Source organism: Coloeus monedula (genome assembly GCF_965178545.1).
Source record: "Coloeus monedula genome assembly, chromosome: 5".
NCBI lineage: Eukaryota > Metazoa > Chordata > Aves > Passeriformes > Corvidae > Coloeus > Coloeus monedula.
The window spans coordinates 69,164,693-69,181,967 of NC_138785.1; the positions used below are offsets into that span (position 1 = coordinate 69,164,693).

The window sequence follows — 17,275 nt, forward strand, 5'->3', positions numbered from 1 at the left end:
CAGCAACACTTTCACTTCCCAGAACTGAAGGCTGCTGTATCTTCCAAACCTCCTTGAAAGAAAGAGATTAACAAAACCACACTCAAAACAAAGCAGCTCACAAGAGACCCTGGCTGACACAACCCTCTTGATTTGTTCCCACAACTTTCTCCTGGGTTGGAGTTTCTCCTGCCAAAGCACACACCAGGGCTACCAGGAGGAGCTGCAGTGGGCTTGCAGTTGTCAGGAGACACTGCAAACAGAGCACAAACACTGGGCTGTGCTGGGGATTGGGGAGGCGTCGTCCTTCTCCTCCACGAGATTCCTGGGATTGTTCAGCAGGGAATCCCAGCCTGCATCTGAAGTGGATCCAACTCCCCAATTCCCGGCCAGTGACCAAGGAGGACTGTCACCAGTTCTCCTCTCTCCTGCCAGCTGCACATTCAGCAAAAGTGAGATGAAGATCCTTGTCTACTTCAGTGCAAAGGTCACCATAATTTTTTCTAGTTTGAGAACCCAACACAAAACCAACGTGCCAGATCACATGGCTTCTCTTTAAGAAGAGAAACATTCAGTATTGGTCTAAAGAAAACTCAACGAAGAATTTGGTGGTGATGCTTTTTCCAAATCAAAATAGTTTTGCAATGGAGGCTTCAATGCCAACTATTTCAAAGCCTTTTGTTGACGATCAAGCAGGAAACTGACTCAACTCAATAGTTCAAATGACTTGACAATATTTTTCGGGGAAACAATGAACTGGAAGAAAAAAAAAAGCAATTAAAGTCCTATAATTTCAATTGTGTGATAAAGTAAGACTTAGCGGCTTGGTTGGCATGATGAGATCAGAAAACCGTCCATATTCTGCATTTTTTGCTCTATAACCTAACAATCTTCAGTGTGCCTGTAAGGAATTTATAAACACACAGAGGAACAAACATATCTGAAGCAAGATCAAAGAAAAGAAGAAAAGAAGAAAAGAAGAAAAGAAGAAAAGAAGAAAAGAAGAAAAGAAGAAAAGAAGAAAAGAAAAGAAAAGAAGAAAAGAAAAGAAAAGAAGAAAAGAAGAAAAGAAGAAAAGAAGAAAAGACATCAACTGCCTTTGTTGCACTGGATCATTGCAATGGAAAATGAAATAATTTTCTTCCCTTTAATTTACATGAAATATTTTCTGTACAGGCCTGTTAATAATTTAGCTTGATATTAAACAACAGCATTGTTCTCACTGTTTGTCTCCCTATTGTTCTGCCACTTGCAGTAATTTAAAACAACCCAGAAAAATCACAGACAGATGCATTGTGCAGAGGACAGATGTGCTAACCCACACAGCACTTTAACAGCTACGCCTGCAAAGTGTGTTTATGTTCCTTGCTTTTCGCTGCACAGTAGAAGAAGGTTTTCTTTAAAACACTAACTCAAGAGCTGCAAAATACATCATGGGAGTAGAAAGTGAAGAGATAAATTCTGTGTTATCTGATTCCTTTTACTGCTTATTTCTCCCCTCTTTTCCTTGGCTTCGGTGCGAGGAGCAGGTTCCATCCCGCCAGCACACCCAGAGTAAAACTGACATTTTATGAGTGGAAACAGTCCAAGGATGGTGGCTTATACTCTTAACATCCTGACATCTCAACCTCTGAAAGCAGCAGTGGCGCTGCTTCCAGTGGCTGCAGAACACCTTAAAAAGCAGCACAAACTGACAATGAAAATAAACTACGGTTGCAGCACTGCTGGAGTCTGGCAGCCCTTAACAAATACAGCAGCGTCTGGGTGTTAAAATACATAAATCTGTCATCATTACCAGGCTAAGGGGTCGTCATCCTATTCTCAAAATAAAAGAACTGTGCATAATCAGTAGGGCAGGGAGTTCAGAACAAAGTACGCCTTTTACAAACTCTCAACTGCTGATAGATGGATGTTTGCAAGAGACTTAATGTCTTTAACAGGGTACGTTTAAGAAGGAGTGTAGGTTTCAGACCTCCTGGGATTAGTACTTTTTTTTTCTCTTCTTTTCCAATTTTATTGCCAAGAAGTGTATAATGTAAACACTCAGGTCTTCTGACTATGAAACCCACATTATTATAAAGAAAGATGAATCAAAGCATTCTAGCACAACGATATTATTCATCAAGGACAACACAGAATATGTCCTTCCTCTCATCAAACAAAAATAAATTGGATTTTAAAATAGGTCCGTACACTAATTTTCAGCAGTTCTGTTGATTTTTATTTTCCTTTTTTTCATCTTTTTCTTAATGTGGATGCCAAAGACAGCACAGGAAAGGTAGAGAACCAGACCCTACAGGAATATAAAAATATACCTCCTCAGCAACCATACATTTTAACAGGCAACATACCTACATGCGTGGATCAAGAGGCAGCATGCGAGCAATTGGTGCTGTGTACGTGCACTTACACATAAGAAAGCAGTCTCCAAAAACAACATTCAAGCTACACGTCATAAACTGGTCCAACTTGGCGCTGCTCACTCTATAATAAATATTCTGCACTGTGCTTTAATTTACAAGTGTGCCTTTTGGGTATTTCTGAGTTAGCTGATACCAAAGGGAGAATTTGGCTAAACCCCCACTCTCTGTGGTATTTACTGGGCAAACTGAGGACAGCAGAGCTGCGTGGTGGCACAAGGGAACAGGGCACAGTGCTCCTGGAGACATTGTGCCCATGAAGCTCAACATAGCTTCAGGAGTCCTCTGAGTCCAGTGAGGCCATGCTAAATCCTTCACTCCCAGCCTTCAGCAAGAAGCAAAGGGAGAAGCACAACTTCCAAGGAAAAACGGTCAGGAACGGGGAGGACAGCAGCAGCTGTAGGAAAGTTGACAGAAAGACCCTGCTACTTGGAGAAGATAAGTCATCTTGGATGCTTGGCAAGGTGGTAAATATCGAAAAGCTGCTGATACCAGGCCTGCAATTATCTGGATGGCTTCTCATTACTGGGGCTGCTAGTAATTAAAAGACTCTGAACTACTATTCTGCAGTCCCAGCAGACCTTGACTGGGAATCTAGACCACCTTTTGAGAGCCTTCCTTCCACACACACACATCACCTGCTTGGAGCAGGACTGCCTTGATTTTACTCACGAACGCAGCAATTTCTCAGCATTGTGGATACACAGATGTGGACAAATCTCTGGCTGAGCACATCAGTGTTGCACTGCCAACAGAGAAATTCTGCCCACTGCCTGTATGGAGGATTGCAACAAAGACATCTCTGATTAATAAAGTCAGAGGAAAGAGATGTTTTTAGCCTCAGACAAACTGACGAGAAAAACCCAACATGAACACCACAAACTCGCTGGGATCAGAGGCTCTTTCTATTAATATCGTTTAACAGAAGGAAGCCATAAATTGCTCAGATCAAACACGGTTTTAATGTCAGCCTGCCTGGTATTGTGTGTTGCTTTCATTCCCAAACAATATTCATGCAGCAAGCAGAGCTGCAGCCCGCTATTTGCACGGGTGTAGCAGCCACTACACACTCCAAAGCATCTGCAAAGGATTGTGGGCTAAATGCATCCATATGTCCTGCATGCCTTGGATTTACACTGGCTGCAGCTCTGGTTTGCCACAGTCTGCCATAGGATGGAGTATGGGGGGAAATTATATATCCATACATATATGTATGAATTTCATGCTTACATCCATGGAAAAAAATCTTTTCATTTCCTTTAAATTGTGAACAGGTGTTGTCACCTTCTCAACTTGGCTTCTATGTTACAGCTTCAAGAAGGGAAAAGAGAGATCTACCCAAAACAGTGAGGCTTTTGTTAGCCAGAACATGATGTATTGATAAGCATACTGTAAAGTTTGTTATAAAATCAAATGAAACTCATAAAACCAAACAAAGATCTTGTAAAAACTGTGGACATTATACAGCATTAGCACTGAGCTACATTATAGATCTGGACTTGGAAGAAACAAGACTGCTGCCCAGTTGTAGTATTTTCCAGCCTTTTACACCCATTCATCAAGACCATCAGTCAAACCATACGGTGCTACATTTTTGATCATTTTTAGGATAGTTACAGCTAATACTGGCACTCACATCATCACCTCTTTAAGGAGCAAGCTTTTCAAGAACAAATTGTTATGAGCTGTTGTGACATCAAGTCTAGCGCAGCACTCAGCAAAATGATGAAATCTAATGAAATTGTTTCCCTGCAGCAATCCAGCAATAGTTACACCTTTCCATTTTGGCGTATTTCTTTCTCCTCCTTTCCTCTTCCAGGACAGTGGACATTTTACAGGACTCAACATATATTGGACAGGGAGTTTGTTGGACTCTGAGTTGGATCTCTCAAATGAGGAAGAAGTGAAGAACTCCCAAAATTCAGGGGCTAGGAACACTGATTGCTTTTAGATTTCCTTTCACATGCTTGTGCTATCCCTGAGCAGCACCAAGCTTGGTCAGGGTGTATGTCTTTATGCCAACGCGAATAAACACTGAGAAGGAAGAGCCCTTGCTTGGGTGAGGGCATCATTAGTCAATGATGAGTCATTTCCAGTGGAAAAGGAGCTTCACTTCCAAGTGAAGAGCTTTTAGCTATGAGTTTGCACCAAAATATGAAAATACTCACATTTCACTGACTCCTCTGCTCACTGGGATCTGTTCATGCCCATTTCCAGTCTCTTCCCACAGGCTGGCATGCAGGACTCCCTCACCTGACAACACCACTAAGGCAGCTCTTGTTAAGAACCAAACCCCCATCTACATCTCCATGGAGGGTGACACAGTGGCACCTCACCACATGTTGACAAGAAGCAATGATTCCAATGGCTGGGCCTTGAGTAGGCTCCCCTTTTCTGCTCAGCTCCCAAAGGCCCAAACCAATCTGAGCTTTAATTAGCAACATAACTACTACTAAGCATCAGTGGCTATGGCCAGATCCTCATCTGGTGTTAATCACCCTGCGTGTGCACAGGAGGCCACCAACGTAGATCCAGCTGCCGGACTGAGGCCTTAACAAATTGAACACGAACTTTGTTACTGTTTATTGTCACAAGGAACTCTCCATTTCCATATAACAACTGACATTAGCCATGATTATATGCCCTGTGATTGTGTTAATGGTCCCACACTGGATGGACTGCCCTTTGCACTTCATGTTGGAGTAAATGCACTGAACTCCATACCATGACCAGCACAAGCTATACCCCCTTGTTCTCAAATGCAAAAACTGCATATTTTTTCCCTTTTTCTTTAAGTGTTGACTCATTTGAGTTTTTGCTTAGCATTAGCAGACCCTGGGTGCACACATTGCTGACTCAGTGTTGATTCACATCTTCATGCTGAGCACATCGCTCTCTGGTCCCCAGAGTTTATAAAGAGGCCAAAACCCAAACATAAATGAATTTGTCATGCTTTTTCAAGATGGCTGGTGGCACCTGACTCTGGGCTAGAAATGTTTTCTCAGCTTTTGCACTGTAAATGAGTTCTGAGACACAGATTGATGACTTCATTGGAGAAGTGTAATGCAAACCATGTTTTACTGTACTCAATTTTTTTTCACACAGTATTTTCTACTACTACAAGCAGAAAAAAAGAACATATGAATAAATATCCATTCAGACATGGCCATGATTTTTTTCAGGATATTTATGCTGACTGTTTAAAAAAATGGTTATTTTAATGCAAATTTTTCACACATGCCTGTTATCAAAGAGAGCTGTCTTTGGACAAGCTGTAAAAAAGCATAAAATAGCAGCTGGCTCAGCAGGGAAAAGCTACTTTAAAGATAAATCATCTGATGTCAGGGAAGATTCTTGAAGCAATCAATTGCAACAGACAGACAGCAGACATTTAACAGCAAATTTGCTTTGTCTGAAAGTGAGATGTAGCTCAAATTCTGAATGGCCCGTAAGCAGCTTAGGACAACGTGGAGCACTCTTCCTGCTGCTCTCCGCATCAAGACTTTACAGCCCAAACGGGGCCAAGTGGCTGGGTCCCTCAGAGGGCCAGGCACCAGAGGAGGATATGAACTGGATAGATGATGGATTCTTCACCAAAATATTCCTCCAAGAAACCCGAAGAAGAGAATAAACAACTGCAGCAGTCAGAGATATAGGGCAAGAAAAAGAAATTCAGGAGAAGCTGTTTCTTGGACTTACATGTTGATTATTTTTCGTGCTGAGATGCATCCAGGCAGGATGTGTCCTTGGCAATTTACAAACACCAAGCAAAGCAAGAAGGTCACAGTCCCACACCCTGCTCTTGTTGCTGCTTTTTTTTTTCTTTGCTACAGAAAGCAGTAAGAAACATGGATGCAGATGTGAAAATAGAGACAGTTTGATCTTTCATCACCTGGTTGAGCAACTGATGCAAGAAGTATTTACTGGCAGCACCTGTAGCAATAGCCCCACATGTTGTAATGCTGGCACACTTGCAGGATTTCGCCACAACACTTCTGCAAGTGAAAAGTCCTCTGTGTTGTGCATTAGTGAAAGAGGTCATTATGCTACAGCATAAATATTTACCTATAGTCCTTCCTACAGCTGTTCACAAACAATTTTCCCTTCAGAGAATGTCCAGAGTTCTGGAACTTGGGACACTGTTTATTATTGCAGAGAGAGCAGTAACGGAGGTCCACCAGTACTTCCATGTTAGAATACTTTGTTTTCTAAGTTATTTATAAGTCAGGAAAAGCTCACCCATTTGGCCTAAGATTTCCCAGGGAGGGCCTGATGGCTGGAGTGTGGCTTGTAGCTCCATGTGTGCAAACTCAGTTTCTCCAATCTGGCCACAGCTCGACAGAGGCTTCAGTTACAGCACCACCTGCTATTTTTTTTTCTGCAGAACATGCCTCCCTTCAGCACACAAGGTGGACAGTTTTCAAATAAGGAGTAGCATTTCAGCACTTTCTTTCTTCCTCCTTGGCCCTAAGTTTCCTTTTAGAGCACACTGGCAAGGAATTTTTTAATTATGCAGTAAAGAAACCACAGGTTTCAACCAAGCATCTGTAAATTAAATAAAGTTCCTTTTCACACCTTTAGAATTAATTCAGCTGAGGAAAAAAAGATAAGATTTCAAGGGCATTGTTGTATGTATAATTTTGGGGGAAGGTACAGTGCATTTGTTTTGATGAGCTACACATAATTTTCCAAAATAAGGAACCATTGTACTTAGTAACTGCAATGTAATTAAATACTGATTAAAGTTCCTCTTCCAGCATTTGTAAATCCGTCTGCAGTGTAATTGGCATCCCAAATCTTGTGGTGAGCCACAAAAACTATTAAGGATAGCTAAGAGAGGAAATTGTAGTTTTGACTTATATTGGTAATCTGCTTTTACTGGCTTACATTTCATGCAGGGCTGTATTAGAGTAGGATTCCTCGGATCTTTGGGATCCAGGCCCTGCAGTCTGAGAAGATGGGGAAATAAGCAAGGCAGAAACCAATTGCTATCATCTGGGTTGGCAAAGCCTTTGTTCAAGAATGAAGATCAAAAACCTAGAATAAGAGAAGACTCACTTCCAGAAGAGCAGCTAGGAAGATGCGAGATTAGGAGGAGAAGACTTTAGTAAGTGTTATAAAGGAGGAATAGTCTTTTAGGGAGAGATTTAAGAGGTTTAGACTCAACTCTGAGCCACAGCTCCTATTTTATGTGGTCTTGGCCTAATCACCTGGTCTCTCTTTATCTCAGTAATTGTCTGTAAAATCACTGTAATCCATCTCATCTGCACTTTCAGACTGAGAGGTTCTCCAGCCAGGCAAGCTGTAGTCCTGTCTACCAGACATGCAGAGGCACACCTAAGCCTACTCTGCTTGCTCACTGAGCTGGCTGGTTGCAAGCAAGATCTGTCCTGGAAGCCACAAAGGCACATTTAAGTAGACTTACACCTCAACTACTATATCTTACAGAGTCCAACCAGGGAGCTCATCTCTGCCACGTCTGTTGGCCCCCACCAGCGCTGGAGGATCCACTGACCTTTTCATTCCTTTGTACAATGTCTCAGATTTCTGTTGGTTCTCTGTACTATTATGGAATACAGTGGCTAATAAAAGTTAAGATTAGTAAGAGCTACACAGCACTGAAAACAGGCAGAGAGGTTGGAGACTGCTGAATTTATTCACAGCTCTCTGTAGGATTTGGGTAAACCATCACCATATTCTGCTGCAGCCTCCATGTAAATAACACAGGGGTGACAGTTCCTCACTTGCCAGTGGTGTGGCAGAGCTCAGTTAGAATTATACAGTGTAACTCCAAAACCTTTCAATAAGCTACTGAATATTTTCCAGATATTGTTGATTAAATTTCCAGAATACTCTCATGTCAATATGAATTATATTCTTTCAAGTCCTAGGGTTTCATGAATCATTTAATGCTATTCTAGATCTAATATCTTAACCACCTTGCCCATGTCTGACACCTGTGTGGTTTTACATGTTTGGTGTTAGCAGTAAAGCTGGAATAAGAGGGGTTTTTCTCTTTGAAGAAGTGGGAAAATAGAGAGGCCATATGGTTCAAAAAGCCACTCTGCCTAATGAAGTTTGTGCTTTCCAGAGCACAAACAAAACAGCTCCATCAATTTGATCTTCGTCGTCAAAACTGACATGCAGTTGGTTTTAAAACACTGCCTCCTTCTCAAAAACCAACAAGGGATTGATTTTCTCTCAACCAAAAGTATTTTCACCAAGACGAACATGAGCATCTGGTCAATGCATTAAATGTCTGGGTCCTTTGAAAGAGTAAGTCAGTGATACCTTGTGTTTACTTGCAGAGCTTGACAAGAAAGACACAAGGGGAACATTTGTTTTCAGGGGAAACTGCTCTAGTGAAAAGCAGTTGGTTTGAAACCCTACATGAACACAACTGTACCACTGGAGACAGGGGACATAAGTAATCCATCAAAAATGGTCTGAGCAACAAGAATGCACAAGGGCACACTGTAAGACGAGGAAAAGAAGGTGCAAAATAGTCTAAGAAGTACTGGGTTTAGCCACTATTTACAACAAGGATGCATGGAAATGAATGCTACCTCAGCCCATATGTCTGACAGAGGTTTAGGTTACAGTTACCCTTTTCTTGGCACTTGGTGATCAATATTTGTTTGCATAGGGTTCAATCTCACACCCACAGAGGCCAGTGTGAGCTTGCCACTTCCTTCCATAAATGCCTGATGAGGGTCTAAATAACTAGTGTTTGTGCCCAGGGTTTTTCAGTGCCAAATATAATGAACACTATTGTTCTTAACACAATTATATTTGATAATCCAATTTCCCTGAGCAACCGAATTGGAGTTTTTTCTCAATCTTTCCTGAATTCTAGTTCAACTTTCACCCTGTGCCTACTGGCTTATTGCCTTCATTTGCTTCTGTTGTGCTACCAAGAATAGGCAGAGCCTTCTTTGACTTATAGATACTTTGATGCCTCTCTGCCCTGGAATAATGGGATCTGGCTTGAGCTTTATAGAAGATACAGGATGACAGAGAGGATCAAAGACCTTGGCAAACTCCACATGCTGCAAAAACACAAACTGGACTGAAGCAGGTTCCTATAGCATTCCTTTCTCCACAGCAAAGAGTCTGGAAGGTGCATCCAAAAGGAGTCTGTATAGACATGACTCTAAAACTATTTCCACTTCACTCTGTCTTTTCAGTGTAGCACAGAGAAATGGATGAATGTGGTTAAGAAAGAGGTGAACAAAGAAAACCAAATCCTCAAACTACGTAAACTACAAGATGACTTTTGCAGCTCTATCCCACTGATGATACAGGAGTCACCTGAGGGCTTCCCTCACACAAGCATCTCTTTCCAGATAAGGTATTTCCATTCTGGTCCTTTTCTATACTGGCTGTGCAGCAAAGTGCATTCTCCAAGAACCACCCTCTTATCGGGTGATAATCCTCCACCAAGCAGCACCAAGTGTTTGCTACATGTCTCAAGTTCACAGCAGCCCTCCTGCTGCACAGGGAAAAAAGGAGAAATAGAACAAAAACCAGGCCAAGAGACAACCAGCAGGCAGCTGGAAACTGCTCTAAATTCTGTCCTCACTTCCACCATCTCAGAGAAACAGAACTTTGTAGACCAGATGCTTGGGATGCTGATCAGGCAAAGGGGTGAGCAAGGTATCTTATCTGACCCCCTGCATCGTAATTCTCCCCTTGGCTCCCTCAGCACACTGATTTTCATCCAGCTCTTTCCCTTCTCACAGCCAAGCACCAATGAGCACATTTCTGTGGCAGCTGCTGCAGAGGAATCTCTGATTACCCAGAGAAGTGTCTTCAGGAGTCCTTGGGAATTCTCAGCCCAGCAAGTGACCCCAAAATCTCATTGCTGGGGCAAGCAAGCCCTTTGAAAATGGCCAAAAGCACAGCCAGTGAACCCATGGTCACTGAGACAGCATCTGAAGCTTTTTTAATCCTGCCTCCATCAAGAGGATTTCTCAGGAGCTGAGCATCCCTGGGTTACGTGCCAGCTCGGAGCTTTGTTTCAACCCAAATATTATTGTTCCTGAAGACACCATGCCTTGCAACAGCTCAGCACACGGATCTCCCCGCTGTGCATTTTCATATGGGTGCTTCAACATTTGTTTTGAGAGCTATCCTGTTCCAACAGCAAACATAAAGATCAGTGTGACCTCTCCTTATCGCACAGCCTTTCCTGTGTGGAATTCATTGTGATCTGGACCCCAGTGGCTATTGCATCATTTCTGTTTATGTGTAACCTTTGGCACTCCGCAATCTTATCTGCCTGCAGCCGGCTGCAGCAGAAGATGTGCAGCAGCACAGCCAGCTCTGGCAATCCTCAAACACTGGAAGGGGCCAGCTAAGAGTGGAGGTCGGTGAATGATTAGCAAAGCAAATCTGCAATCTCTGACAGCTACATGGAGATCAGCTCCCTCTGTCGCCCCAGAGCAGGTGAGGCCTGGCTCTCCTCCAGCTCTACTCACCAATGACGATGAGGGTGTAGTTCACGTTGGTGCTGCCGAAGCCGTTGGTGGCCTTGCAGATGTAGGTCCCCGCGTCTTCGCTCTCCACCTCCTTGATTTTCAGCCCTTGCTGGAGGATTCGGAACCTCGTCCAGCCGCTGTGGATTGTCCGTCCATCCTTCATCCACATGGTGAGGGGCGGGGGGTCACCCTCCACCGGGCACAGGAGCTTGATGGTCCTGCCCAGCCTCACAGACTGGCGGTGAATCACTTTATCAGCGATCCTTGGGGGGCCTAGGAAAGAACAGAGAGAGGAACAGCTGTTATGGCTTTTGCCAGTGACACAGCACTGATTCAAAGCCGAGTCATCAATCTGGACATTACACTGACTGCTATACAGAATAGAAGGTGCTTACCAAAAATCAGTTAAAACCAAGGATGAAAATGTAGGCAATTACAGAGGGATACAGAGGGATACAGCAAATGAGATCTTTCTTTGTGCAAGACCTGAAGCTATAGCCTTGCCATCAGCAGCAGCTCAAGCTAACCCACCAGGGAAGCCTGGTTCTGAGCGTCTATTGCTTTTCCAAAATTTCCAGCATTTTCCTGTCACAAGAAGGAGCCCAATACACAAACTGTTCTGCTGTATTTGGTAAAGAAACTGTAGTTGTTTTAAACTTAACACCTATTTTGAAGGCAAAATTAGTAACAGGAGTGGCACTTACAACAAAACACTGCCCCCCCCAACATGTTTTAATCCTTTCATGTTATATGTACAGTAATTCCCTTTAATAGTCACCAGATGGGCTTTATCTGAGACACATAAGCCTGCAGTTGTTGAACACAGAACATTCATTGGGTAGTGCTTCAATAAAAGATACAGCTTAGCCTGACATGTTAACATTGTCTGTAGTCCAAAAGAGAATGTTTTTATAAGTTTCCTTAGCAACCCCACTGGTTTGACCCATCTGACAAATATTTGCTCTTTGTAAAAGGTGATAATTTCATACAAAACAGAGTGTCCCTGGAATGCCAGAGTGAACACACTGTTTGCCACATGATAACAGGATGCACTTGGACAGGTCAACTATCTGAAGAAAAGAAGTGATAAAGATTCCAACAGTGGGAATGGTCCTATAGCTGAATTCCAACCGGAATTCCTTCCCAAAGCTCTGAAAAGTTGAATAGAGTCTTTTTCCTGCATCTGCCTTTTCTGCCTTTCCATTAATTGCACAAGTTCTCCACACAGATTGCAATAGCAGTGCTCTTCCCAGAATAGTCTATTAATGGGTGTGATAATAAGTGCCCTGTTCTTGCATAAGGACAAAATGTTTTGCTAAGAATTGCTGATGCTGAGTTGCACCCAAAACCCGCAAGATGTTTGTGGGATTTGGAACTGTTCCCTCATATTTTACTCCTGTTCCTAGTGTTTTACAGGATTGGACCCACAGGGGATAAACTACAGAGCTCATATTTGCACTTCCTCATGACTAATTCCTATTATTTCAAAGACTGCTTGATTTTTCCCCAGCATGACTGAGGCAGTACATACAGTCCAACTCATGAATGACTCCAGAGCTGCTGCTGCAGTTACTCATGTTGAATCACACCCATGAATTTTGCAGCGTTGCTGATGAGCAGAAATGCTGCTCAAGCTGAGAACAGAGTGGTGAACTAGCCTGAAACTTATTGAAGAGTTTAAATAAGAGCCTGGTTAAATCAATGGATCTTAGAAACACACAGATTCTGATGAACTTCTAATGACCCAAAGTGGGGACCTTGAGAGCACTTATTCTGAAAAAGTCAGAGATAACAAAGATAACAAAGGAGGCAAACATAACACCCACCCCTTCACATCTTTTGCAGTCACCTGTGGGACAGCACCTCAGAGGTGATGGTATCCTCCCATACTCCAAGGGAACTGGCAAAATACCATGAGAAATCCTGCCTGTCCAAGTGTTTCTAAAAATTCCAAACCACCCTTAGTTCTTCACCTTGTGAGATTTCCAACTACCTCAGTGGATGGAGAGATAACCCCAAAACCTTTTGAATGCTGGTCTTACACAAATTGCATTGCTGAATCTTTTAAAGTGAAAATCCACCCATGAAGAGGGGCTCTGTGTGTTGACTTGGATAAGGCAGAATTCACAAACACTGGGTGGGAATCCAGCCCCAAATTCTGCTACATTTCCCTACATGCTGCCCTCACTCAGTGCAAAGGAGCTGAAATGCCCAGACAAGTCCATGTTGTTGAAATTCTGGGTTGGCCCTTGGAGAGGTCCTTTCTGACACAGAGCCCTATCAAACCAAGTCAAACTTCAAGAGTAGCTTCACTGCAACCTGCTTGTGAGCCAGGATACTACTTCATGCATATTCAAATGACAAAAACAGATCTATAATTAGTGCTGGGGAAAAAATGTTTGGTGCAGGGCAAGCAGGGACAGTGGAGAGAGAGCACCCTCCTCCCAACTTGGAAGCCTGCTGTAGGCTCCTTCAAAATCCCTTTCCTTCCGACATTCATGTTGACTCCTGATGAATTTTGAGACCTGGAGGAATCAGATAGTTTCCCAGTCACGTCATGTGCTTCTCTGGGGCAGGCTGCACAAGCGGTGCTCCTGACGGCACCAGAGTTGCCGCTGGATCTGTCACATGTTTGGGTCAGTGGTAAGCTTGGTCCTCCTAAATGCCATTTTCCTTTGACTGACCTTTCGTTCTGAGGAATTGTTGGATCAGTCCCTGTCACAGGATCTATCCGCAGACCTTTATGACATTTAGAAAAGGGTGCATTTCTTAGAACCATTCTGCCTAAAAACATTAGTGCAGCTCTTCATTAGCTCCTCCAGCAGCTTTCTCAGGAACAGGAATAAAAGTCTCCCCTCACTCTTTTTTCCTGCTGTGAATTTTGCCAGATACAGCATGCACTTCTCAGTAGTGTACAGCCCTAGGATAAAGATGATGAGGCCTTGTTTCTGTTCATTTAGTTCTGTAAATATTCCCATTTTATTACCTATCATCTTTGCAGTAATTACTTTCTGCTCAAGCAGTACTCTCTGGAATCAGTGTTTTGATGTAAATATCAAGCACCATGATAATTATTACAATATTGTAACTTACTACTGTGTTTACAAATAACCAGAATACAATTCAGCACTTTCATATATGTCAGAGGCTTCAGAAGCCCTGGCAAGCCATTGGTAGCTGGACCTCCTGAAGCTGGGCTACAGCAAGAATAAAATGTTGGTATCATCATGGATGTCTGTCTCTCTTTCTCATGTACAGGCATTCACTGGGTCTTATTTCACTACATATCTGTAGAGCCCTGCCTTGGGACTGCAAGATTGATGGATGAATGCTTTTCCAGTCAAGACACACTTTGGCACATCTTGCCACTCTGCACCATCAGAGGCATCAGGGGAGGCAGCAGAGAGGGGTAAGTATGTTTTGCAAAAAGGCCTTTCTCCAATATCCCCTGGGCAGTGGGTGCTACTGACACAGAGCAGCCTCAAAAACTATCCAGGCAAAAGTGTCTTCCCCCTCTGAATCCAGATATTAAGCTGCTCAGCACTGCTCAGGTTCTGCTGGAGATTAATGTCCAGGGTTTCTCTACAGCAATTCCATCTCCTGCTACATGAACAGAGCAAAAAGATGTAGTAAAAGCATGCTGAGTCTGCCAATTTCCCATGCGCAGCACTGATGGGAGCTCCCCACCTTCCAGAAATGGCCCATAATATGCCACAGGGTGGCCAGGAGAGCAGAGTGTCCAGTTAGCCCTCCCAAGGCACTGATTTGGGAGTGTCCCTGGTGTCTGACCCTGCAGGGCCGGGGCACGTGTGTGCTCACAGCTGAGTGCAGCAGTGTGGGAGCAGAGCCCAGGACACAGGCCCCGCAGGCTGGATACATTTCTACAGCTGCTTAGCGAGGCAAAATCCCGGGAAAGCACCTGCTGCTTCACCTACAGCTGCCAGAGAGGTAAAAACAGGCTGAACCCTGGCTGTAGTCACTGACTTCCCAACCCTTGCTGCTGCCGGTGTCCATCCCACGCTCTAATGCAGCATTAAAAGGCAGATGAAATTACTCCTCCAGGAGCCAGTGTCAAGATCTCTGCCGTCCTGGACTCCAGCTTTGAGTTGTGTGTGAGGAGGAATGATCTAATTGAGTGCAATACCCTACAGCTGCTCGCTATAGCGCTGCTCTTGCCTTGTTTGTGGGGAGAGCAACACCCCAAGAACTGGAGAGCAACACCATAAGCAATTGTTCTGAAACCTGAGAACATTTTGTGAAACCAGACTGTTAAAATAGAGACAAATTCACCAAAGCAAAATTAATGCCAATATATACCATCTCTCTGGCTAGGGGGGAATCCTGTGAACTGCCATGTGCCTGCAGTCACGGGCCAAAGCTCCAGACTGGATTCTCTCAAGGCAGAGTAGCAGAGAGCAAGTGCCCTCTGGTCCTGAGTGTAAACCCTGTGAGCACTCCCCCTGATTCCTTAGCCATTAGGCAGTGATTCTTGGAAACATCAGCCTTTTTCATGTGCTGAGAATCTCCAATCTGTGATGCTCCTGGACACAGCAATTACTTCCCGCAGCATTTTTTCATCAGATATAGGAGAAAGGGATGAAAACAAGGCCCCAGGTAGATATTCCGTCCAAATTACTGACACAGATTTTTATGCATTTTTGTAGTCAGGAAGGGAGGTCAGAACTCTTGCATTTTTCCACGAGGCAAGGACAGCTCTCTATGGCCACAGGGCACTGCTTTTAAGCCCTTGGTGGAGAGGGCACAGCTGGTTCCACGGCCTGTCTGAACAGAGGAGCTCTCTCAGGAAGTTAAGCCCCACCTTGACACAAGCCTAGTGGGGGCAAGTTTTCTTCAGGCCCCCTTGTCCTCAACCCAGTAATATGAGAGAATCATTTCTTAATACTGTGGCTGAGAGAGAAGGGTGGGATTTGACATCCACGGATGTGACTCGGGAAGAAGTGATGAGAATGCAGCTGCCTCCCCCCGCGCTTCGTTGTTATTCTTTCTCCAAATACAAACTAAATATAACTTTGCTCCATAACATTCAAATCATTTTAGTTACTAGCAGGGATCATGCCTGGAGTTCCAAGGGCCAGGGTGCAATCAGGCTTAAAATATAATTTAAACAATCCAGAACCTACATTTTCCACCAAGTTATTTTCTTGCTTGTAGTTTCCCCATTTGCAAACACATATAAACACACCCAGAAAGAAACCAACAAGCTCAGCCAGATACCAGGTTTTCTGTTCAAGATCATATAAACCCAGTTGAACATTAACAAGGAAATGCCATGATCACCTCATTTGTTTTAAATATTTCTGCTCATATAAATGCAGACAAGTGTGCAGATTTATTTGCCTCATTTACGAATACAAGCAACTGGAATCTCCATTCTGTTCCATTATATAAAAGACAGACTCTACACCTGTCTTACTGAACAGCTGGGCAATTTTCAATTTATATCCACTATCCTACACCACAGAAAAGCCCCACTTGCTGCTCTGCTGCTGACACTGCTTTACTAGCATTCCTGTTCTCCTCCCCAGTGCCTCGGGAAGGGATAGTGGTTGCCATTTCTTGGCAAAAGGAGTTATGTAAAACCCAAGAAAGCCTCTTTGCTTTAGCAAATAGCTATTTCCAGGAAGAAGAAAAAACAATTTCTAGAAGTGTATTTAAGACACAACAGTGGGATAGCCTGGAGCTTCCTGTCCATATTTCTCACAGTCAAAAACACACACACATGTAATTACATTTTCCTGCGCCGCATTGCAAAGTTCATGCACTCGTTCAACTCATACATGTAGTAAACATGATTTACAGCTCCGTGTGAAAACCCTCTAGATATATGGTGTTTTGATAGTGACTCAAACCTAGCACTTTAATTTAGTAACACCTAGCAGTGAAAGCTAAATGATTTCCCACTCCACATTCCTAACTTTCCATGAACCCCTTTTTACGGCTAACATGGGGAGGAGATACTGCTTCTACAACTGTTTGGACTTATCCTTGCTATTCCTTCAACTAAACTGCACACTAACATCAAGCTTCACATATGGTGAACGCACCAGCACTGACCCATGTCCTATGAGACCATTTGCCATCATACAGTTCAAAGTGAACTTTATTAACACATTAAACATAATTACAAAGAGGAAATTCCAAGGAAGGTCAACAAGCCCGGACAGCTTCTTGGAATGGAAAGTAATTTATAATATCCACATACTGTATTGTAAAGTTTATAAAGAAGTTAAATAAGTTTTAAGAGCCCCATGGGTTATGTATATTTTATTATTTAATACCAAACACATTCACTTTCCATGTAGATAAGATTTCTTTTGAAGTGCTGTGTTAACAAATTAGCAAAGTCATTTATGATGAAGCACCCAAACAACCCAT

The 17,275-nt window shown here is 43.2% G+C and overlaps 1 protein-coding gene across 1 annotated transcript in view; it reads right to left on the reverse strand.

Annotated features, from left to right (window-relative positions):
* FGFRL1 (fibroblast growth factor receptor like 1) overlaps window positions 1-17,275 on the reverse strand; it is a 165,326-nt gene that overhangs the window by 72,998 nt on the left and 75,053 nt on the right. The window contains exon 3 of the mRNA XM_082281712.1: window positions 10,880-11,152. Within this exon, the coding sequence (XP_082137838.1) occupies window positions 10,880-11,152 (273 nt within the window). The remainder of the gene's footprint in view (window positions 1-10,879; window positions 11,153-17,275) is intronic.